A 22,869-nucleotide genomic window follows, 5' to 3' on the forward strand; every position below is an offset into this window, starting at 1 on the left:
TAGAGCAGCTTTATTCATAAGAGCTCAAAACTGGATTCTATTTAAATGTCCACCAATAGAGACTGGATAAACTGTGGCAAACTTACACAATAGAATGTTAGTGAACAATAAAAAGGAACAAACTACTGATAAATGCCAAAACATGGGTAAATCTCATTAACAGTGTTTTGAGCAAAATAAGGCAGCATAAATGAGTACATATAATGTGACTCACGTATATGCATTTTAAAAACACACATGTACTCTCCGGTAACAGAAGTGCGAGTGGCGGAGGCTGGTGGGGCAGGGTAGATACACGAGGGAGGCGGCTCTCTGAGGTAATGGAAGTGTTCTGTGTCTTGATGGCAATTCAACAAGCACAAGGTAAACATTCACAGAACTACATGTTTTATTGCATGCAAATAAAAGCTCAATAATAAAAACAGATAAAATTAAGACATTTTCAGATAGACAACCCTGCACCAGAAGCGTATACTAAAGGAGATACAAAATGATGTTCTTCAGAACAAAGTAAATTATCCCAGATGGAAGGTCAGAAATGCAGGCAGGAATGTAAAGCAGAGGAGAGAGTAAACATATGGAGGAAATCAACAGGAACGTTCACTGTATAACAATAATAAATGTCTTGTGAGATCTAGAAGTAAAATATACTGTAAGAACATAAAAGGCAGGAAGAAGAGAAATTAGATTTGAGAACCTTGCATTGTTGGAATGTGGTGAAAGTAATTTATATTAGACTTAACTAAGTTGAGGATGCATAAGGTAGTTTCTAGAGTAAACACTTAAAGAATAATAAAAGAATGTATAATTACCAAGATAACCTGCGAGAGAGACAGCATTACAAACAAAATTCAATTTAAAAGAATACAGCACAGGGTACATAAAAAGCAGTGTAAAACTGTGGGTTTAAACATAAAGTCATCAGTAATTACATGACAAGTAAAATAAATACTCTCATTAAAAGTCCAGTTGGGGCATTCTGAGTCCGGTACTGGTGGTAGTCACCTGCACTACACAGCCCTCCTTTAACTGGTCAGGCTGAAAACCAGTGCTCCTGGCTGGAGGATGACCTTTGAGGCTACCAGTGTGGCTGGAAATAGAGAGGGGAGTCCTGGGAAGGAAGGAGCTGCAAAGGAGGGAGCCTTCAATCTCTCCACAAACTCATCTTGAATCCACAGCTGACTCCTAAACCGCATACACGGGCAGACACCAAGGAGAGCAATGATTGGAAGGCTGAAAAAGGCTGGCCAGAGATTTTAGCTGCTGCCAACTTCAGGAAAGAACGAGTTGGGAGTTTGAATCCTGCCAACTTACAGGGGCCCAGGGAACACCCTGAGTGAAAATCCAGACAATTATCTTTGAAGTAAGGACAAAATCCCAGGAATAAGGACGTGCCACAAGGCTAACGGAGACACTCCAAGAGAACCATCTTAACAAATTGGAAAGCAAGCTTCTTAATTTAACTTTCTGCTAAAACAAAACTCAGCACTCCTCAACAGAAGCTAAGAGAATCTAAAATCTCTGCAACCTATCTTCTGCAGTGTCCAGTATACAATAAAAAAATAGTATGTCGGCAAAGAAATATGACCCAAGGTCAAGAGAAAAAGTACATAGCAATAGATCCTAAACTGATCCAGATGCTAGCATTAGCAGACATGCATTTTAAAAGAAGCAATTATAAATATAATCAGGACTTAAAGAAAAAGAGTCATATTGAGTGAACAGATGGGGAATTGAAGCATGCAGAATATAAAAACAGAATTATATGAAATTCTAGAATTAAGCATAGTATCTGAGTGAAAAAAAACATACTAGATGTGCTTAAGAGATAGTAGAATAAAGGGGCAATTGAACTTAAAGCCAGATCAATAGAAATAACATGATCCTAAGAACAGAGGGGAAAAGATGGAAATCCCCTTTTCCAAAAACCCCAGGATTCAGTCATCTGTTAGATATTATCTAACAGTTTAATATAATTGGAATCCCAGAGGTAGAGTGAAAGAATGGAGTAGACAAAACATTTAAAGAAATAATGGCTGAAAATTTCCCAAATAATCAAATTTCTGATCCAATGAACCTAGAATATATTACACACCTAGCAATTACAGAAAATTGCTGAAAACAAAAGATAGCAGATCTTTTAAAAAAGATTTTATTTTAAATTTTAGGAGGGCAGGAGGGAGGAAGACAGAGTATGTGCAGGTGGAGGGAGAGTGTGTAAGGGGGATGAATCTCAAGCAGACTCCCTGCTCAGCACACAGCTCAGTGCTGGGCTCTATGAGTTCGAAACCAAGAGTCAGACGCTTAACCAACTGAGCCACCTAGGCGCCAAAAGACAGCAGATCTTAAAAGCAGCCAGATAATAAAAAGATTCATTATATGTAGGGTAACAATACTAAGGATGATTACAGGATTATAGGCTCCTCAGCAGAAACCATGAGGCCAGGATGTAACGGAATAACATATTTAAAATTCTGAAAGAAAAACCTGTACATAAAATCTCCTGGGAGTTTGTATCTTCTGACCACCTGTTCTCTAGCAAAAAATATCTTTCAGAAGTGAGAATGTAGTATAGACATGACGTTTTCTGATAAACAAAAACTTGAGGGAATCTGTCACTAGTAGATGGGAATACCATGAAAATCTTTAGGCCAAAGGAAATGACATCCAATGAAAACTCATTTCTACAGGAGGGAATGAAGAACAATGGAAACAGTAATATGTGCATAAAATGAAAATAATTTTTTTTTGCTCTTCCTGGTTCTGTACTGAATAAGTACTTAATCTCAAAGTTGCTACTCAGTGGGCCATACAGGTAGAGAGGTAGAGAGGCCCAGACGGAGGTATCAAAGGCTAGCCAAAGTGAAGCACATAAGGTGGCTGGGCTCTCAGAGCCTGCGGAAGGGGAAGAAGGGACCAAAAGTACAGTGTTATCATGTTTTCACCAAATAGCCAGCTGTCTTTTAGTGACATTAGGGAAAAAAGCCAGCTGTTTTATAATGTCTTTCTTTGCAGTAAAATAACCATCCTTAAAAAAAAAATTTAAAATAGCTTCCAATTTAGAGAAAACTTATAAGCACAGAATTTATTTATCTTGAACCATGTGACAATAAGCTGCCTCATTATCTCTGAAGGTTAGTGGACATTTCCTAACAGCAAGAATATTCTCTTATATGAGGGGAACAAGATCATAAAAATCATGAAATTAACACTGGTGCATTAATACCATGTATTTCTCAGAAACCATTTGAATTTTGCCAATTTTTCCAGTATAGGCTTTTTGGTAAAACATCCAGTTCAAAATCACATGCTGTATTTGGTTGTCATGACTCGTTAGTCTCCTCCTATTTGGATCAGTTTCTCAATCTTTTATTGACTTTTTAGACTTTTGAAGATTAGAAGCCTGTTGTTTTGTAAAATGTTATTCTCAGTTTGAGTTTCTCTGATGATGACTCACGAGTGGATCCATCAAGGATGATTACATTTGTGAAGTTCACGTAATGTATTTGTGGTGGGTACAAAATATGCTCACTTTTTTGTCTTTCAATATCCTCCCTTCAAGTGGCGCTTCATTCTATACACTCTGCATCTGGGATGGGTAACTTAGTCCCTCCCTCTACTAAACAGCAGCTGTGGTAGGTGATTCCTAAATACATCACTTTCCCTGGGGAAAGTTAGCATCCTTGTGAGGATATTCAAGCAGCCCTATGGAAAGGCTTACAAGGTAAAGATCTGAGGAGCTGAGGCCTCTGGCCAATACCCATGTGAGTGGACCATTCTGTAAGCAGATCCTTCAGCCCCAGCCAAGCCTTCACTTGACTGCAGCCCCAATTGACATCTTGCCTGCAACACTGTGAGAGACCCAGAGCGAGAACCATTACCAGCTAAGCCACTCAGATTTCTGGTCCACAGAAAGAATGATAGAATGTTTGTTGCTTCTAGAGGCTAAGCACTGGGATAATTTCTTACTTAGTAATACATAACTAATACAATCACGTTAATAGAAAAAAGGAGAAAGCCAGGTTATCATCTAAATAGATGCAAAGGGGCGCCTGGGTGGCACAACTGATAAAACTTTTGGTTTCAGCTCAGGTCGTGTTCTCAGGGTTGCAAGATCGAGCTCCTGCATTGGGCTCTGTGCTCAGCATGGAGTCTGCCTGAGATTCTCTCTCCTCCCTCTGGCCCTCAAACCACCCCCACCCCCTTGTGCTCTTTCTCTAAAATAAAATCTTAAAAAAAAGATGTAGAAAAATGCTGAGATAAAATTCAAGACCCATTTTTAATAAAAATTCTCAGCAAATGAGAAATTGAAGGAAACTTCCTCATCTTAATAATGGACAACCTACAACTAATACCAAACTTAAGAGTATATATGTTGAATGTCTTCCCAGTAAGAATGGAAAAAGGAAAGGGTGTCAATCACTTTATTCAAGAGTACTGGAAATTCTAGCCCATGCAGCAAGGTATGGAAAATAACTAAAAGGAAAGGATGCAAACTGTCTTTACTTTCAAACATAATGATGTATGTAAAAAATCCTAAAGAATCTATAATTACTAGAATAAAAGAATTTAAGTAGGATTCAAATATATAAGGTCAACATACAAAAATCAATGGTATTTCTAAAGACAGTTGTAAGTAAACTGAAAAAATACAATTCTATTAACAATAGTTTAAAAAATAATATTAAAAAAATTTGACAGAAATACTTTTGAGACTCCCCGACCTAAACCCACAAAACAATGAAGAGAGATGTTAAAGGAGACCAAAGTAAACACAGAGATAGGCCATTCTGATGCACAGCCCAGAAGACTCCGTATTATAATTTTTGACTAAGATGCCAAGGCTATTCAATGGGGAAAAGAAAGTCTTTCAACAAATAAGGTTGGTACGACTGCATAATCACATGGGAACATGATGCACCTAACCTTTGTCTCACACAATATGGAAAAACTAACTTGAGATAGATCAAAGAACTAAATTGTAAAGCCAAAACTATGAAGAAAACACAGAAGAATGTCATGGAGACTTTGGGACAGGCAGAGCTTTCTCAGAGAGGACCAAAAAAGCATGAATCAAAAAGACAAAACTGACAGCATGGACTTTATTAAAATTAAAACTCCTCTTCGTCAGAAGACATCATTAAGGAAGTGAAAAGGAAAACCACAGAATGGAAGAAAAGTTATGTGGTAAATATACCCGACAAAAGAGCTGTACTTGTTGTATAGTGGTATACAAAGAATTTCTACAAATCTGTAAAAGATAAGACAAACTCCAAATGAAAATGGGCAAAAGACTTGAAGAGTAAATTCATGAAAGATATGAGTGACAAAAAAGCACATGCCAAGATTAACATTACCAGTCATCTGGGAAATGCAGATTAAAATCAGAATGAGGTACCATTTTGTATCCATTAGGACAAGTAAAGATAAAAAAGACAAATATTGGTGAGAATATAGAGCAATTGGAATCCTACGCCTCATAGTAGGAGGGTAAAACGATGAAACCATTTTGGACAGCTGTCTGGAAACTTATGAAATTATATATCCACTAACTTTACAAACTAGAAATTCTAAACCTAGTTATTTACCCAAAGGAAATGAAGACTTATGTCCATAAGACGATTTGTAAAAGAATGTTCACAGTATTTATATTCACAATAGTCCAAACCTGAAAAGATGTGGATGGCTAACCAGAGGAGATAAATTGTTATCTATTTATACAAGAGAACATTATTCACCAATTAAAAAATGGGGGGAGGGGATTATAGTACATGTAACAACACCGTTGAAACTCCAAAACATTGTTTTATGGGGAAGAAACCAGATACCATTTATTTATTTATGTGAAATTCAAAAACAGGCAAATTAATCTACAGTGATTGAGATCACCATGGTGGTTACTTATAAATGAGTAGGACTCATAGAAGGAACTTTCTGAGGTGAGGGAGATTTCTGGATTTTAATTAGGGTATGTGTTATATGGAGAACACTTTAAAGAATCCTATCGTAAGCTGCTTACAAGAACCCAACCTTAAATCATTATTAGTAAGTTACAAGATTCTAAATTTGTAGATATTTAATGTAGCTGTAGCATCAATAAAACAAAACTGAACAAAAACGGTAAACAAATACATAACCATGGCACAGATTCTAACCCACTTCTCTCAGGAACTGATGGATTCAGGCAGACCAAAAAAGTGAACAAGGATAACAGAAAGAATGAACAACATGATCAATAAACTTGACCTAATTCTATTCATAGAACAGGTGCACCGTATACAAAAACTTTCCAAACACATACGGAATATTTACCAAAACTGACATATGCTGTGCCACATAGCAAACTGTACCATATTTTAAAGGATTTAAGTCATGCAAAAAATGTTCTGTCATCCCATACAATTATGTCAGTAATCGTTAACAAAAAGTTAACTAGGAAACCTTATATTTGAAAATTAAGAAATGCATATCTAAATGACACCTGGATGAAGGATATAGTCTTAATAGAAAATGGAAAATATTTTGAAATGAATCATAATGAAATTATGACATATAAAAACTTATTGGAATCAGCAAGAGCCATGGTTGATATGAGGAATACAACTGAAAAGAATAGGGACTGAAAATCAATGATATAATCATCTATCTTAAGAAGTTAGAAAAGACTAGCACATTGAACAGGACAGAAACAATCAAGACGGGAGCAAAAATTGATGAATTGGAAAGCAGACAGAGAGTAGAGCTGATCAAAGGCAAAACTAACGTCAGAAATGCAAAAGGGCTATCAGAATAGGATCTTAACATCTTTATACCAACTGCAAGAAAGAGCTGCATATATGAAAGAGTCAAAAACCTTAAAAAAAAATCCCACAAAACCCCACAATCTATCAAAACCAATACAAGAAATAGAAAATCTTTTTTTAAAAAAGATTTTATTTATTTATTCATGAGAGACAGAGAGAGAGACAGACAGGCAGGCAGGCAGGCAGGCAGGCAGGCAGGAAGAAGGAGAAGCAGACTCCATGCAGGGAGCCTGACATGGGACTCAATCCCAGGTCTCCAGGATCACACCCTGGGCTGAAGGCGGCACTAAACCAGCTGAGCCACCTGGGCTGCCCAAGAAATAGAAAATCTGTAAACGAATAATCTCACAACTATGAAAACAAATAGACTTCTTAAATTCCATTCCACAAGGACAATTTGAAGCCCAGATGGCATCATTGATGAATTTTACTAATGACTTAAAAAATAAGAGCAATTTTATACAAACTCTTCCCTGGAGGAGTTTCCCAAGTCATTTTATAAGGGAAGCAAAACCTTGACACCAAACTTGACATACGTATTACAAAAGGTATTATTATGTGACTATCTTACTCATAAACATAGACAAAAATCCTAAAATAACAGAAAGCTAAAGCCAGTGATTACTAAAAGAATTATATGTTACAATCTAAGTGGATTTATTTCATGAAAATTAAAGTGTAATTTACCACATTAACAGTATAAAAGAGAACAATTACATGACTAACCCAATAGGTGTAGAAAAATCTTTTGATAAATCCCACATTCATTCATGGAAAAAAAATATCCCAGCAAATGATGAAAAGAAGGACACTCTGTAGTGTGATAAGGAGTACGTACAAAAAACCTACAGCAAACATATTTAATGGTATGACAGTGTAAGCCTTCCCACTAAGATTAGAGTAAGATAATACCCAGGACTACAATTCTATTCAACACTGTACTACAGATCCTACTCAATTCAGTAAGAAAAGAAAAAGTTTAAGATGAGAAATACATTTCAAAACAATACCATGTAGTATATTAATAGCATAAAATTGCTTTGAAACATCAAACCCCTTAGTATAAATCTAATGAAAAATGTGCCAGTCCACTACAAAGAGAAGTAGAAAAAATACCAAGAGAAAATAAAGAAGCTTGTCTAAGAAATGGAAAAATAATTAATGTTCATTTATTAGAAAATTCAGTATCATAAAGATGCCATTTTTTTTTTCCAAACCAATCTATAAATTCAGTAGAATGCCAATCAGAATCAGTAGAGATTGGTGTGTTGGGCTATGTGAGAGTGGACAAGCTGATTTTTTCATGTTTATATAGAAATGTAAGCCAAGACATTTTTAAAGAATAACACAGAAGATACATCATTGGACTTTAAGACTTACTACAAAGACACAGAAGTTAAGAAATTGTAACACTGGCACAAGGACCCAGAAAAAATGACCAATAGTCTTTTTAAAGGATCAATGACTAAGGCCAGAAAAGAAAGTGTATTATGAATCTTATATGATGCAGGAGTAAAACATGACAGTAATAGCACAAAAGACGAGAGGGAAAATGAGAGTATGCTCTCATAAGGTTCTTATACTATATGTGAAATTGTATATTATTTGAAAGTAGACTGAAAAAGAAGTATACTGTAAATCCTAGTGCAACCACTAAAATAATAAAACAAAGAAATGGAGCTGACAAGCCAACAGTGGCGATGAAATGGAATCATTAACATGGGCCAAAAAGGAAAATAGAGCAAGATAGTAGATTTTAGCCAAACCATATTGATAGTTATAACAAATAAAAATGGTTTAAATCAGTATTATGCAACATAGTTTTCTGTGAAGAAGACTAAAAGATAGCTAGTGTGACTGAGGAACTGAATTTCAAATTTTAACTTAAATTCAAATACCCACACGTGGTTTTGGCAACTGTGCTGGACAACAAAGGTTTAAACACTGCAATTTAAGAGCAGGGACTGTCAGATTAAGTGTAAATGCAGGACCATAATGCCTTCTATAAGAAACCTCCTTCAAATACATAGATATAAATAGGTGAAAACATAAATGGATGGGAAAAGATAGGCAAACACTAATCAACAGAAAGCTCAAGAGCCTGCGTTAATGGGAGACAAGGCAGAATTCAGAATCAGGGCTGTTACTAGGGAAAAAGGTGTTTCATGATGGTGAGGTGGTCAAGTTATCAAGAAAAATAACAATGCTATACGTAGAAACACTCAATAACAAGAGATTCAAAATACATGAAAAAAAATTGATTAAAGTACAAAAGAGAAATAGGCAAATTCTTAATTAGCTTTGGACTTCAAACACTCCTGTCACTGCAAATGAGAGGGGGAAAAATCAGTAAAGGTACAGAAGGCACGAACAGTGCTAATAACCAAGCTGACTAATTTAACATTTATAGAACATTCTCTTCTCATATACATGGAGCATTCACAAGGACCATATTCAAGGCCATAAAACAAATGTCAAATGTAAAAGGTTTGAAGTAATAATGAGTATGTTTTCTGATCACAACAGATTTAAACTAGAAATCAATAATCAAAAAATTTCCGGCAAATCCCTGAATAATTGGAGGTTAGAGAAACTTCTCTACAACTAACAGGTCAAACAAGTCACAAGGGAGATAAATACTCTGAACAAATGAAAATGAAACAGTGTATCAAATCTGTGGGATTCACTTAAATCAGTATTTAACAGGGAACTTTATAGCTCTAAATCCTCACACAAGGGAGAGTTAAAAAAAAAAACAAAAAACAAAAACGTCCTAAAAATCAATATTCTGAACTCCTAGGATAAAAAACTTTTAAAAAAAGAACCAATTAAGCCAAAATCTGCAAATGGGGGGGGGACCCCCAAAGATAAAAGCAAAAAATCAATGAAATAGAAAATAGAAAAATATTAATGAAGGGGTGCCTGCCTTTGTCTTAGGTTGTGATCCTGGGGTCCTGGGATCGAGTTCTGCATCAGGCTCCCCCAGGGAGCCTGCTTGCTTCTCCCTCTGCCTGTGTCTCTGCCTCTCATGAATAAATAAGTAAAATCTTAAAAAAAGAAAAATATTAATGAAATAAACTAGTTCCTTAAGATCATTAAAATTAATAAACTTATAGCAAGACAGATCCTAAAGATATTAAAAGGGTAACAAAAAAATTTATGAATTTTATGCCAATAAATTAAAAAAAATAGATACAATAGATAAATTCATTGAAAGACACAAACTTACTCAAGAAGAAATGAACAGACTTGTATCTATTAAAGAAATTGAATCTGTAGTTAAAATTTTTCTGACAAAAAAACCCTCCTTGCTCAAATGGCTTTATTTGTGAACCATACCAAACCTTTAAGAAATAATACCAATTCTACATAAACTCTTCCAAAAAAGAAGAAACACTTCCCAATTTATTTAATGAGGGCCTGATACCAAAACTAGAGAAAAATATTACAGAAAACTACAAGATAATTATCCACTTCATGGAGGCAAAAATCTTTAGCAAAATTTTAGTAAATCAAACCCAATAATGTATTAAATGATGCATAATAACCAAGTGAAATTTATCCTAGGAACTCATTTGTTTAGTATTTGAGTATAGATTATTGTAATTCACTATTTTAAGACTAAAAAAGAAAAATTCTAAGGACAGTTCAAAAGACATAAAAACAACCCAAACAAAACCACCTGACAGAATTCAGAATAATTCTTGATAAAAGATTTCACTGATTCAGGAATAGAGGAGAACATTCTCAACCTGATAGTGGGCACCTATAAAAAAAACTGGAACCTAGCCATCCAACTTAATAGTAAAGGCTCTAATGCTTTCCACCCCAAGGTAAGGAATAGGTAAGGATGTCTGCTCTTACCACTTGTCAACAAAGTACTGGAGGTACTAATGTAATTGGATAAGTTAAAGAAATAAAAGACATATAGATTGGAAGAAAGAGGTAAAATGTCTTTGACAATAGAACATGACTGTATAACTAAGGAAATGCCAAAGAATCCATGAAAAAGGTACCTGAACTTACAGAATTTTTCTTTTCTTCCCCAAAGATTTTACTTATTTGAGAGAGAGAGCAAGTGAATCCATGAGCAAGGAGATGGGCAGAGGGAGAGGGAGAAGCAGACTCCCCGTTGATCGGGGAGCCCAATGTGGGGCTTGATCCCAGGACCCTGAGACCATGAACTGAGCTAAAAGCAGACGCTTAACCAACTGAGCCCCAGGGGACCCTGAACTAACTGAATTTAGAAAGTCACAAGGCTGGGATCCCTGGGTGGCGCAGCGGTTTGGCGCCTGCCTTTGGCCCAGGGCGCAATCCTGGAGACCCGGGATCAAGTTCCACGTCGGGCTCCCGGTGCATGGAGCCTGCTTCTCCCTCTGCCTGTGTCTCTGCCTCTCTCTCTCTCTATCATAAATAAATAAAAATTAAAAAAAAAAAAAGAAAGAAAGTCACAAGGCCAGTGCATAAAAAACAAGTTTATTCTATGTATTAGCAATAATTAAAAATTGAAATTAAGGGATCCCTGGGTGGCGCAGTGGTTTAGCGCCTGCCTTTGGCCCAGGGCGCGATCCTGGAGACCCGGGATCGAATCCCACGTCGGGCTCTCTGCATGGAGCCTGCTTCTCCCTCTGCCTGTGTCTCTGCCTCTCTCTCTCTCTTTCTCTCTGTGTGACTATCATAAATAAATAAAATTAAAAAAAGAATTAAAAAAAATTGAAATTAAAAAATTCCATTTACTAATCATAAAAAAATATGAAATACTTTGGGATAAATTTAACAAAGTATGTGCAAAGCCTGCACAGTGACAACTGAAAAACTTTGACAGAAATCAGAACTAAATTAATACAAAAATAATGCCATTACCAATAATACCATGTTTATGGATAAGATGCAATATTGTTGTCAATTCTCCCCAAATTAATCAATAGATTTGCTATATTCCCAACCAAAATTTCAGCCATTTTTTTCCCCAGAAACTGGACTTCGTGATGCTAAAATTTAAACAGACATGCAAAGGACTGAGAAAAGCCACATAGATTTGATAAATATAAATACAACGGGAGATTGTATACTGCTTAATTTTAAGATTTTCTAGAAATCTACAGCAATCAGGACTGTTTATTGTACCAACAGAAGGACACACAAATGGATCAATGGAACAGAAATAAACCTAGACATACTTATCAGTTTATTTTTAACAAAGGCACTAAGATAACTTTATAAATGCAGAATTCAACATTAACAAACGCTGCTATAATGACTAGATTGACACATGGAAAAAAATGATCCTTGAATTCTGTTGCACAGCAAACTAAAGCTAGTAGAAATAGGTCATAAGCTAAAATTTAAACCATAAAGCTTTAAAAATTCTAAAAAATAGCACAGGAGAAAATCTTTGTGATTTTAGATGTACATGATACAAAAATATGAATTATGAAAATTGATAAATTGAACTTGATTAAAATTAAACATCTATGCTCTTTGAAAGATACTGTAATCAAAAGTTTAAGAAGAAAATTTTTGAAGACTGGAAGTTAACTAGCTGGTGGTGTTGAGGGCAGTGAGTAGCATGGGGGACAGCAGGATGGTGAGAGGAGGAACAGGGTATGTTGGAGGGGCGGCCAGGAGGCTGGTGAGGCAGCAGAGGCCAGGTCCTGGACATCAGGGGAGGCTACCACAGGGTGTGTTGGAACAAAACTCTTTTCTTCCCCAGTTCTCCTAAGTGATCATACTCCCTTACTGTCCTCTCCTGCTGCCAATCTCCCTGGTAAGTCTTGCTTTGCACATGTAGGTCTTCCCCAGCTGTGTGTGTCCTGCTCCCAACGTTTCCCATCAGTACTCTCATCACCCCCCAACCCACTGCTCAGTTTCACCTGTGCAATGTAATCTCAAGTCAACTTCTCCAGCCTTTCTCTTTAGGGCCAGGCCCTTATTTCCAAACCATGATTTGGACCTCAACCCCTGGAGAACTTGGTGTCCATTCCTCCTCCTGTTCTAAATCCCCCCACTCCTCCCATATTCATGGTCTTCCCTAATGGCCAAATATGCCACACTGGGTGGGTGGGGGGAAGCACATGCCCTAAGAGCCATCTGGCATGGACTTATATCGGAGCTTTCTTTAGGAGAATAGAAGCTTAACCATTCTGTCCCTCCTGCCTCCCTCTGCATATCTGCCCTCTCTCCATCTTTGGGAAATGGAAATTAAGACCAAAATGAGGTACTAGCATGTACCTTCCAACACAGCTAAAATTAAAGACTCCACTCATCTTTCAATATTTAAATGTCAGGGCTTCCAAGTGCTTTACGCCTCTACTCTTTACCCTTAGGCATCGGCCATTCCTTTAGGCCTAGGCCAGGCCTCTGGCCCGTTACGTGCTCTTGGAGCATTCCATGTGTCTCCTTTGGAGCACAGAAAAAGGTCAAATAAATCATTTCCCGTACATTAGTTTTCGAATCTATTTCTTTCCTCCTTGTAGGTAAGGTCCATAAGGGCAGGAACCAAGTTTATCTAAATTAGGAGTTGGTTAACTTTTTCTGAGAAGGGCCAAATAGCATGTATTTTCAGCTTTCTGGGCCATAGGCCTTCGTCACAACTATTCAACTCTGCCATTGTAGCTGGAGAGCACTTGAGACATCATGTGAGTGAAGGTGACTGTGATTTGATAAAATTTTATTTACAAAAACAAGAGGTGGGACCAAGGTCCAGGATTTGCTGACCCCTGGTCTAAATCACCAGCACCCAGTCTAGCATCTGGCATATAGAAGGCACTCAATGGATAAAGAAAAAAAAAAAAAAGCCCTTGGTTTTGGCAATGAGATGGAAACCGGTACATAGGGAGGGTGGTTTTAGTGAAATTGAGGCAACACTGAAGAGGGTTGAAGAGAGAGCAGCAGCTGAGGAAGGAGTGAGTTCTCTTCCAAGAGTGCCACCACCGGTATGGCGCTTGGGGAATGGTATTGTCTTAGTAAGGCAGGTAAAAGTGGAGCATGTTTGCAGGCTGTGACAAGAAAAAAGCAAGGCAGGGGAAGAAAGGGAGAACTGGTGAGGAGGGCCCTCCAGAGCTCAGGTGTGTGAGGAGTCAGGCACAGAGGAGGAACACACTCGCTTTGGCTGAGAAAAAAGGAACTAGGAAAAGTGGAAGGAAACTCGGGGAACACCTCATTTCCTCCTTCCTGTGAAACGTGAGCCAAGAACACCCGGCAAAGAGGACGGGACTCCAGGTGAGGAACTATAAGCATCTGTCAGAATGGGAGGGCTGGCAAATGGGTGCATGGACACCCCAGACAGGGCTGCGGGCCTGTCAGCCTCACTGCTACCGGAGCTAGACACCTCCCTGTCCTCTGGCTGTCTCTGAGAGAGCGCTTTTAACCAAAGTGGTGTTTGCATCTTGCAGAGCTGTGTTTTCCGCTCAGGCCCAGTGTGAAAGGTGTTACTCACTGAGTCACCAGCACTACCTGCTATCACTTCCTGTCACTTCTCTTTCCCAGGCAGGTAGCAACAGGCAGGCCCTGAGGCGGATGAGGTCACGTTTTAAACATGTGCACATACCCAGTTCTTTCTTGAAGGATATCAAAAGGCATTTTAATTTCAGAAATTTAGTAAGTAGTGGTTTCATCCCCATGCCTTTGAATGCGTATGTCGTAAAACATTTCTGTATTGGGCAGAATTGGATTTTTCTTTAAATGGGAGAAACCATTTGATTGGAGGGGGGTGCGCAATAAAAAATAGCATAGCAGCGATTTAATTTTGCAAGCCTAACATAGAATTAAAACCTATAAAACGCAACTTCTCACAAGGTAAGTCATTAACATTACTGTATCTAAATACCCTGAAAAGTTTTCTGAGTGAAAAACCTACAACAGCCAGTTTCACGTATATCCAAAGTAACAGACACCCGGAAAACGCTGACAATTCAACATTAATTTATTAATTCGCTATTATTATTAGTGCAGGCAGGTATGAGAGGGGTTCAGATAGGTAGCAGCAATGACAGGGCCTCAGCCCTGTCCTGGGCGTCCACATCTCCGTCTGCCGGCCCTCCCTGTCTGACATGTGTCCTGTTTCTCAGGAGGAACTAAAACCATCTAAATAACTTTTTAGTTGGTATGCCTGAAAGAACAGTATCAGGACCTGTCACCTTCTGCTTTGTTTCAAGATTGACTGCCGCTGGTATTTTTATTTATGGACTGACGTACGTTCTACTAAGCAGCGCTTCCATTCCTATTTTTTAAAATTAATTAATTAATTAATTAATTTATTTATTTATGATAGAGAGAGAGAGAGGCAGAGACACAGGAGGAGAGAGAAGCAGGCTCCATACCAGGAGCCTGACGTGGGACTCGATCTCGGGACTCCAGGATCGCGCCCTGGGCCAAAGGCAGGCGCCAAACTGCTGAGCCACCCAGGGATCCCCTCCATTCCTATTTTTATTTTGAAGTTTCCCCCTCACCAATCAAAAGGTGACTTTCCCAAAACACATCAATCCTCACTGCATGCTTCCAAGTCCTTCCAGGGACGATGGAAAGGAAACCACGGGCCTGGGAAATGCACTGAGAATGGCGACGCCTCCCCACTCCCAGGAACACACCTTTTTTTTGGAAGGGCTTCCGGGACACCTTCACACACAGACTCGATAAACTTAAATCTCTTACCCTATCGTCGGGTTGATGTTTGGATCAAAACTGTCTTCCACGAACCGCCACACGATGCTCGATTTACCTACGCCCGTATCCTGGAAAAGGAGGAGGCGGGTAAACACAAGTAAGTTCACCTGCTTGCAGACGGAGAACACCGCTTCGGGGCCTTTGCTCGCTCGCTCGCTCGGCATCTCGCAAACATCAATTCGGGCGCGGGTTTTCAGGACGTCAAGGGGCACAGGGTGTTTGTAAACATTCAGTGGGAGGGAGGGGATTTCGAGGGGTACTTAACCGTAGGAGTGGGAGGGTGGGGATGGGGTGGGGGTGGGGGTGGGGGTGGGAATGTCTTGCAGTTTTTACCGGGACACCAGAACCTTCTGAGAAGCCCAAAGTTTGTGCTTGGCGTGGTAAAGCCACAAACTCACTTTCTGACACGTGGAGGTAGACTATGAACTCCTGAAATTACTCGAGCGATCCCTGATAGGGTCACAGCCCCGCCCTACTTGGGAAGGGGTGGGGGTGGGGGTGCTGGAGCTGCTGGTGCTGGACTAGTTACTGGGATCCCTTTCGGTCTCCAAAGCAGCCACTCAGGCAAAAAGAGCCCCAACTCCACAGGGCGTGACCTGAGGGCGCCAAGATGCTCCGTCGAGGCAGGAAGCTGAAGCTTCCAACTCGTTTTTTTTTTTTTTTTTTGGGGGGGGGGGCTTCCTGATTCGAACGTGCCCCTCCCCCCGCCCCCCCCCCCGAGAAAGTAGCTCAGTGAGAAGTGTCCCCGAGCGTGTCCCACAAACTCCGAACAAACGAGAAAAGGAGACGAACTCTGCTTGCAAAAGCCGCACGAGGAAGACCGGCGGCGGGGCTGCGCCTCGGGGCGACTCGGCCAACTTGCACCGAGCCCGCCGGCGGGAAGCCGTCGGGGGCCTCGGCGTCCGCGGGCCGGGTCCCCCCGCAGGGCCGGGACGAGGTGGCAGGACGGCCCCGCGGGCCGCGGCGGGGGAGGGGGCGCAGGGGACGTGGGCGCGCCTGGGGCCCCGGCCTGCCCGGCCTGCCCGGCCTCCCGCGGCCCTCCCGGCCGGCCCGCCGCCACTCACCCCCAGCAGGCACACTTTGAGCTCCCTCAGCGCCATGGCCCGGGAGCCAGGGGCGCGGGCCCGCCGCCGCCCTAAGTTGAGGAGGGAGAGGCCGGGCCCAGCACGAGCATCCCCCGGCGCCGCCGCCGCACGGCTCGGCCCCGGCCGCGGGGCGCGCAGAGGCGGCGGCTGCCCGCTCGCCAGCCCTCGGCCCGGCCCGTCCGTCGCCAGCCGCGCGCGCGAGGGGCCCGCCTCAGCAGCCGGGACGCTGCCTCGGCCTCCCGGGCGCCGCCGCCGCCGCCGCCGCCATCTTGGGACGCTGGCCGGGTCACCTGACCTCCCCGCCCACCTCGGCAGCCACCTTCGCCGCGAGGGCGGGGCCTGGCCGGCGCCGCGAGGCTCGCGGGGCGGGGCCTGCCCGAGGGGGCGGGGCGGGGCCCGGAGGCCCCGCCCCTCGCCCACCGGCCCCGCCCTCCCGCGCGGACCCCGCCTCCTGGCCCATCCCAAGATGGCGGGGGAGTGGGGTTGGCTCCCCGGGCGCAGGGGCGGGAGAGCGGGGAGGGGCCTGCCCGAGGGGGGGGCGGGGCTGGGAGCCCGAGGCCCCGCCCCCTCGCCGCACCGGCCCCGCCCTCCCGCGCGGACCCCGCCTCCTGGCCCATCCCAAGATGGCGGGTGAGTGGGGTTGGCTCCCGGGGCGCAGGGGCGGGGGAGCGGGGAGGGGGGGTCGGAGGGGGCGGGAGCCCCCCCATCGAGGCCGCGGCCCCCTCCTTGTGTGTAACTCCTGTGTGTTTCTTGGTTTTCAGAGATCCCCCTGTACTTTGTGGACTTGCACGATGACTTAGACGATTGTAAGTAGCAGTTGGGGGGCCCCCGCCCCCGCCCCTCCCCGGGAACCTCTCACGCGGCTCGGGGTGCGCGGAACGCTGCGGGCGGGGGCGGCTGCGGGCCAGGCCCCTCCTGTCGGGACGGAGGAGCGGGACCCCGACCGCCGGGAGGATGCACTTGTGGCGGTGCCTCCTCGCGGGGCGGGGCGGGGCGGGCTGGGGATGGGGAGCCCTCCCCTCCTCCCCTCCTCCCCTCCTCCCCTCCTCCCCTCCTCCCCTCCTGCGGGAGGATCTGGGTCGTTGGGAAACTTCTGACTTCCGGTCACTTTGTGTCTCTTCCTCCTCTTGCTCCGGCCGCGGCCCCCGGGGGGGGGGGGCGGGAGGGGCGGGAGGGTCGTCCCGGGGCCTGGTGGTGGCTCCGCGGCCGCCGCGGGGTTGGGGAGACTTCTACCCGGGCTCTCCGCGTTTCCCCAGGGCGTTCCGGGGTCTGGGAGGTGCGGGCCCCTGTGTGGACTCCAGCCCAGCCCCGCGTCCTACCCCGAAGCGCCCTGTGGGGCCGGCGTGCCTCTAGGGGCCCCTCCTGCCCTCTCCTGCCCTCTCCTGCCCTTTGGGGTCACCTGCAGGACTGCTGGCCGGGGGAGGTGGCCTCCCGCAAGGGCAGGTGCAGGTCCGCATTCGTGGTGAATGAGGCATTTCCTTTCCCTCCAACAAACGTTTCTTGAGCACCTACTTATTCAGGGCCAGGCCACGTGCAGCGCCCGAGACCTACAAAGATGAACCAGAAACAAGGACAGCTTTCTTTCCAGGGGGTTCACAGCACAGACATGGTAAACAGAAAATAACCAAGCCCTGGGATGCTTGCTGCGGCAGGAGGTCTGTACAACCACGGGAGCAGCTAACGTTAATCGGGGCCTACTGTCCATCTTTCCTCCCCCGGCTGCAGGTTTCCTTATGTCATGAAAGTTGGTGTTTATTGAAAACGTACCGCAGGTCACGGGCAGTTTTAAACTCTGTTCATAGACATTCTGTTAGAAGGAAGCAACATTACTGAAATAGGTGGTGCCGGAAGGGGTCATGATAATAATAATTAATAATAATAATAATAATAATAATAACAATAAAGCCAGCGGTTAGGAGCACCGGTTCTGGAGTCAGATGGCCAGAGGGTGAAGGAGGTCCTGTGTGGCTCTTTGCTGGCTGTGTGATCTCGGCAGAGTCACGGTACCACTCGGACCCTCAGTGGCTTCAGCTGTAAAACGGGCATCATAGTGTTCCCCCTCAAAGGCTTTCGTGAAGGTTAAATAAAAGGTTTAGTGGGAAGCCCTGTCTGTAAACACTCAGTAAACATCAGCAGCCACGATTGTTGTTATCAATGTGATCATTATTCATATTTATTTAGCTCCGTTGAGCCAGCTAGAGTATAGACCCTGGGTTTACAGAGGTAAGTGTTTCAGCCAATGGACGTACTTGAGTGGAAGGAGTGTCACATTTCTATTGGTAAACATCAGTGAACTTCTGTTAAGGCCCCTTTTATTCATAGATTTGATATTTGGCCTGGCTGGGAAAGCTGATTGCTGACTGTTTTGGTTATCTAGGTCACTCCGAAACTTAGTGGCTTAAACCAACAGCGTTTTATTATTATTATTTGCTATTTTAAAAAAGATTTTATTTATTTATTTATTTTTAAAGATTTTATTTCTTTATTCATGAGAGACACACAGAGAGGCAGAGAGACACAGGCAGAGGGAGAAGCAGGTTCCCTGCGGGGAGGCCAATGTGGGACTCAATCCCAGGCGGGATCAACCGTGAGCCAAAGGCAGACGCTCAACCACTGAACACCCAGGCATCCCTGATTTTATTTATTTATTTATTTATTTATTTATTTATTTATTTATTTATTTATTTATTTCGAGAGGAACAGCATGAGCAGGAGGAGGGGCAGAGAGAGAGGGAGAGAGAATCTCAAGCAGACTAGCGCAAAGCACAGAGCCTGATGTGTGGCTTGATCTCACCACCTGAGCCAAAATCAAGAGTCAGATGCTTAATCAACTGAGCCACCCAGACGCCCTGAAACTAACAGTTTTATTATTGCTAACAATTCTGTGGGTTGACTGGGTGATACGGAAGCTTCATGTGGTTTCAGCTGAACTCTGGGAAGATGAGAGGGTTGGAGATCACTTCACACACAGGACATCTGGTGGAATTGTCGGCCAGGACCTCAGTTCTTCTCCAGATACCTTTTCTACTTGCCTTGGTTGATCGTCTCAAACCACGGTGGGTGGCTGTAGGCAATTTGACCTCTTTCCTGGTGGCTAGCTTCCTTCAGTCTTTATTGTACATATGTGCAAAAGGAAAGTAAGAGATTATATATGGAAAAATAATTGATTTTACTTTGGCCCTCTTTGAACAAGTGTTGGGTGAGAAACTAGAGAAAGCCTTAAATACTCTGTGGCAGATGGCTGAAGACTTGCCCCAACAAGGAGGGAAACCACCATCATGGCTCTGAATATACCCATGCCTTGGTATTGCAACTTTGGGAGTCTCGTGGGGCTTCCTGTTGAAGCAGAGGTGGAAGCTACCAGGTGCTGGACTTCATGACTTTACAATATAATTGATTTAAAGTAAGCCATAGTAGGAGGGCCTGTTCCCCCACAAAACTCCCTGGGTCCCACCTTTATACTTTACTGGGGTGGCACTTGGGAGGTATTATTATGCTGTGACTGACAGCAAGAACCCTGAGGTCCTGTGACCCACTTCCTGCCTTTAGCTGTGTCATAATATTGGACAAACAGATCGATCCCTCATTCATTCTGTTCAATTTCTTCATCTGGAAAATTAAATAATAGAAGATGCCTCAGAGAATTGATAAGATTAGATGAGATAGTACACATGTAACAGTTTAGCTCAGTGCCTGGCATAACGAGTTTTATAGTCAATGAATTATTATTATTTTCGTTGTCATTACCAGTGCTGGGCTTTCACGTAAGATTTTCTGGTTCAGTGTTTATGCTGCTACTCTGTGAGGTAGGTGAGATTATACCTATTTTACAAACGATAAAACTGAGAAATCAGAGAGGTTAAATAACTTAAGTAGTGTGGCACAGCTTGTAAATGATAGTATTAGCAGTCAGACTCTGTTCCTTTTGACTCTTTTTTCTTCTGTCACCCAGATCAGCCTCACAAGTATTCTTAACCTAATGTTAGGGCATGGATCTCAGTTTGGGTGATTTTAGGTCTGTTGTCTTCCTTGGTTGTTTTGTGTAAGTGATGTGATAACTGCTTCATTTAGGCTCTAAGTTGCTTTGGGCAGGGACACAGGTCATCCTTTTTATAACCCAATGTCCTGTTTGAGCTAGGTGTTTAATTAATGTTGTTACGTGTAACAATAATGGATTACAAGGCTTGTCTGATTTACTTTGTGATTCTTGATTAAATTTGGCTAACTTAAAAAAAAAGCCTTAATGAATGGATGCCTTGTTTTTTTAAAATCATTCAGAGTCTTCAGGCCATCGCAGCACAGAAAAGATTTAATTTTAGAGAATTACCTTGCTAAATTCCTTCTCTTGAGAGCAGAAAGTGTGTGGGGTGGCCTGGCACATTGGTCCCTGTGGCGGATCGCACTGGAAAGTGGAACTGTGTGAGTTTGTGCCTACGGGGCCTGTGAATTTGCTTGTAGCATGTGCAGCCTGAAGAGGTGCTACTCTTGGTAAGGTTTGCTTGGCCAACTAGAATTTAAGTGTATGCTGGTGGTAGTTGAAAACAAAAATGAGGGTGATCCATCGTGGATGAAAAGACACCTAAGTGACCGATTACCGAATAACACTATGTGGTCAGATTTGGGCTCTTAGTTGAACAAACCAGCTTTAACAAGACATTATTGAAACAGTGAAGACAATTGAACTTGGACTGGGTAGTAGATGATGTTAAGAATCATTATTAACTTTGTCAGATGTGATAGTGGTTTCACAGTTTTGTTCCAAGGGGAAGGGCCTTTTCTGAGAGAAACAAGCTTTTATGGGTGAAATGATTTGATGTGTGAGGTCTGCTTTCAGATACTGCAACAAACAATAGACAAGCACAAACTTGGGAGGAAGGATAAATGGGGGAAAAGGGGCAGAATATTGATACTTGTTGAGGCTGGCTGCTGGGGATGTGTTTTTGTTTTTTTTTGTTTTTGTTTTTTTTATTATACTGCTCTCTCTGTTTTTGCATTTGTTTGTAATCTTCCATAGTTAAAGATTTTTTTAAAAATGAGGTAAAAGTTTCGTATGTGATCCAGCATCTGCACAGAGTTGGAAAGCTGGATGTCATTTCCAAAGTCGCTGCAACAGTACTGTACTGTTGGATCTGGCCAACTACATTTAGCTTTCAAGGATGGACTGGTGGACTGTATTAGCATTTAGGGTACGGTGTTTGTTTTCAAATGTTTGTATCTATGAAAGAAGTCGGGAAAAGGGCATACTTCTATTGATGAGAAAGCCTAGGTGCCAACAAATGATGTCTGAACTTTTGTAGAAAATAGGATTAGCTAGGGTGGAGGAATACAGACAGACTCTCTGGACTCTCTGGACCTTAGTGCTGGAAGGAGCAGTGTATGGCTAAACTGGAATAAAAGACATCCTCCAGAGCAAAAAGCATTCCATTTCACCTGCCTGCTTTGTTCCAAATTTGTAAAAATGTTCTGTTCAAGGACCACAGCCAGGCTGTGTACCCCCAAAGTGGAGAAGCTATTTTAATTTGAGTCCACAACCAAACCATTGAACTTTTGCTCTGAACTATAATATAAACTTGAATCAAAGATTGTCAATTAAAAACAAAAACAAAACAACTTTCCCTGTTAGGTGAAACTAGCTTAAACAGGAACAGGAACTTGTATGTGCTAATACTTGGAAAATAGAGCAAAATCTAGACATTACACTATTCTCTAAATCAGAGGTGGGCAAATTTTTTTTCCGTAAAGGATCAGATAGTAAATATTTTAGGCTTTGTGGCCTAGAAAGTCTGATGCAACCAGTCAAGCCTGCTGTTTTTGTCTGGAAGCACCCACAGACATACATAAATGAATGACTATGGCTGTTTTCTAATAAAGCTTTATTTATAAACACAGGCAGTGGGCTGGATTTGGTCCATGGGCCATAGTTAGCCAATCTCAATTCTAAATCAAACTTGATTTCATTCTATCAGAGCCTCTGAGTTTGTCTATTAGCTGAGCCAACCTAACAGGCTGTCTTTCCCACCCGGTTCAGTTTGAAGAGCTGAGGTTTTGCTAACACAACCTGTTTTGTTAAGTAACCCCTTGACATATTGCTAAAAGTTCACATCTCATTTTTCCGGTTGGTGTGTTGGGGATGAAAACATGTACCTCTTTCCTCCCAGCAGGATGAGGTGGCAAGGAACAAAAGAGTCAGAGTGGTAGATGCAGAATCAACTTTGCCTCCCCTCCAATCATTATAGTGCATTTTACTTTTGTTGCTCTGCATTTTCCATTTCCTGTGAGACAAACAGATGAACATCAGAGATTCCCTGAAATTGCCT

At 42.4% G+C, this 22,869-nt stretch overlaps 2 protein-coding genes across 4 annotated transcripts in view; one reads left to right on the forward strand and one right to left on the reverse strand.

Moving 5' to 3' along the window:
* RAB22A (RAB22A, member RAS oncogene family) overlaps positions 1–16,822 on the reverse strand; it is a 58,433-nt gene extending 41,611 nt beyond the window's left edge. For both annotated transcript variants that reach the window (XM_055305503.1, XM_055305495.1), the window contains exons 1-2: positions 16,532–16,822; positions 15,456–15,535 (exon numbers count right to left, since the gene is read on the reverse strand). In XM_055305503.1, coding sequence (XP_055161478.1) covers positions 15,456–15,535; positions 16,532–16,567 — 116 coding nt within the window. In that variant the 5' untranslated portion in view covers positions 16,568–16,822. The remainder of the gene's footprint in view (positions 1–15,455; positions 15,536–16,531) is intronic.
* Positions 16,823–17,166: 344 nt separating this feature from the next.
* The window catches only part of LOC129497024 (serine/threonine-protein phosphatase 4 regulatory subunit 1-like), an 81,393-nt gene continuing 75,690 nt past the window's right edge, over positions 17,167–22,869 (forward strand). Inside the window, exons 1-2 of one of the 2 annotated variants that reach the window (XM_055305446.1) lie at positions 17,167–17,182; positions 17,314–17,358. In XM_055305446.1, the coding sequence (XP_055161421.1) occupies positions 17,176–17,182; positions 17,314–17,358 (52 nt within the window). In that variant the 5' untranslated portion in view covers positions 17,167–17,175. Of the gene's footprint in view, positions 17,183–17,313; positions 17,359–19,234; positions 19,609–22,869 lie in introns of those variants that run through there. The other variant, XM_055305454.1, reaches the window with a different exon arrangement.

The sequence above is a fragment of the Nyctereutes procyonoides genome, unplaced genomic scaffold (assembly GCF_905146905.1).
Source record: "Nyctereutes procyonoides isolate TBG_1078 unplaced genomic scaffold, NYPRO_anot_genome, whole genome shotgun sequence".
NCBI lineage: Eukaryota > Metazoa > Chordata > Mammalia > Carnivora > Canidae > Nyctereutes > Nyctereutes procyonoides.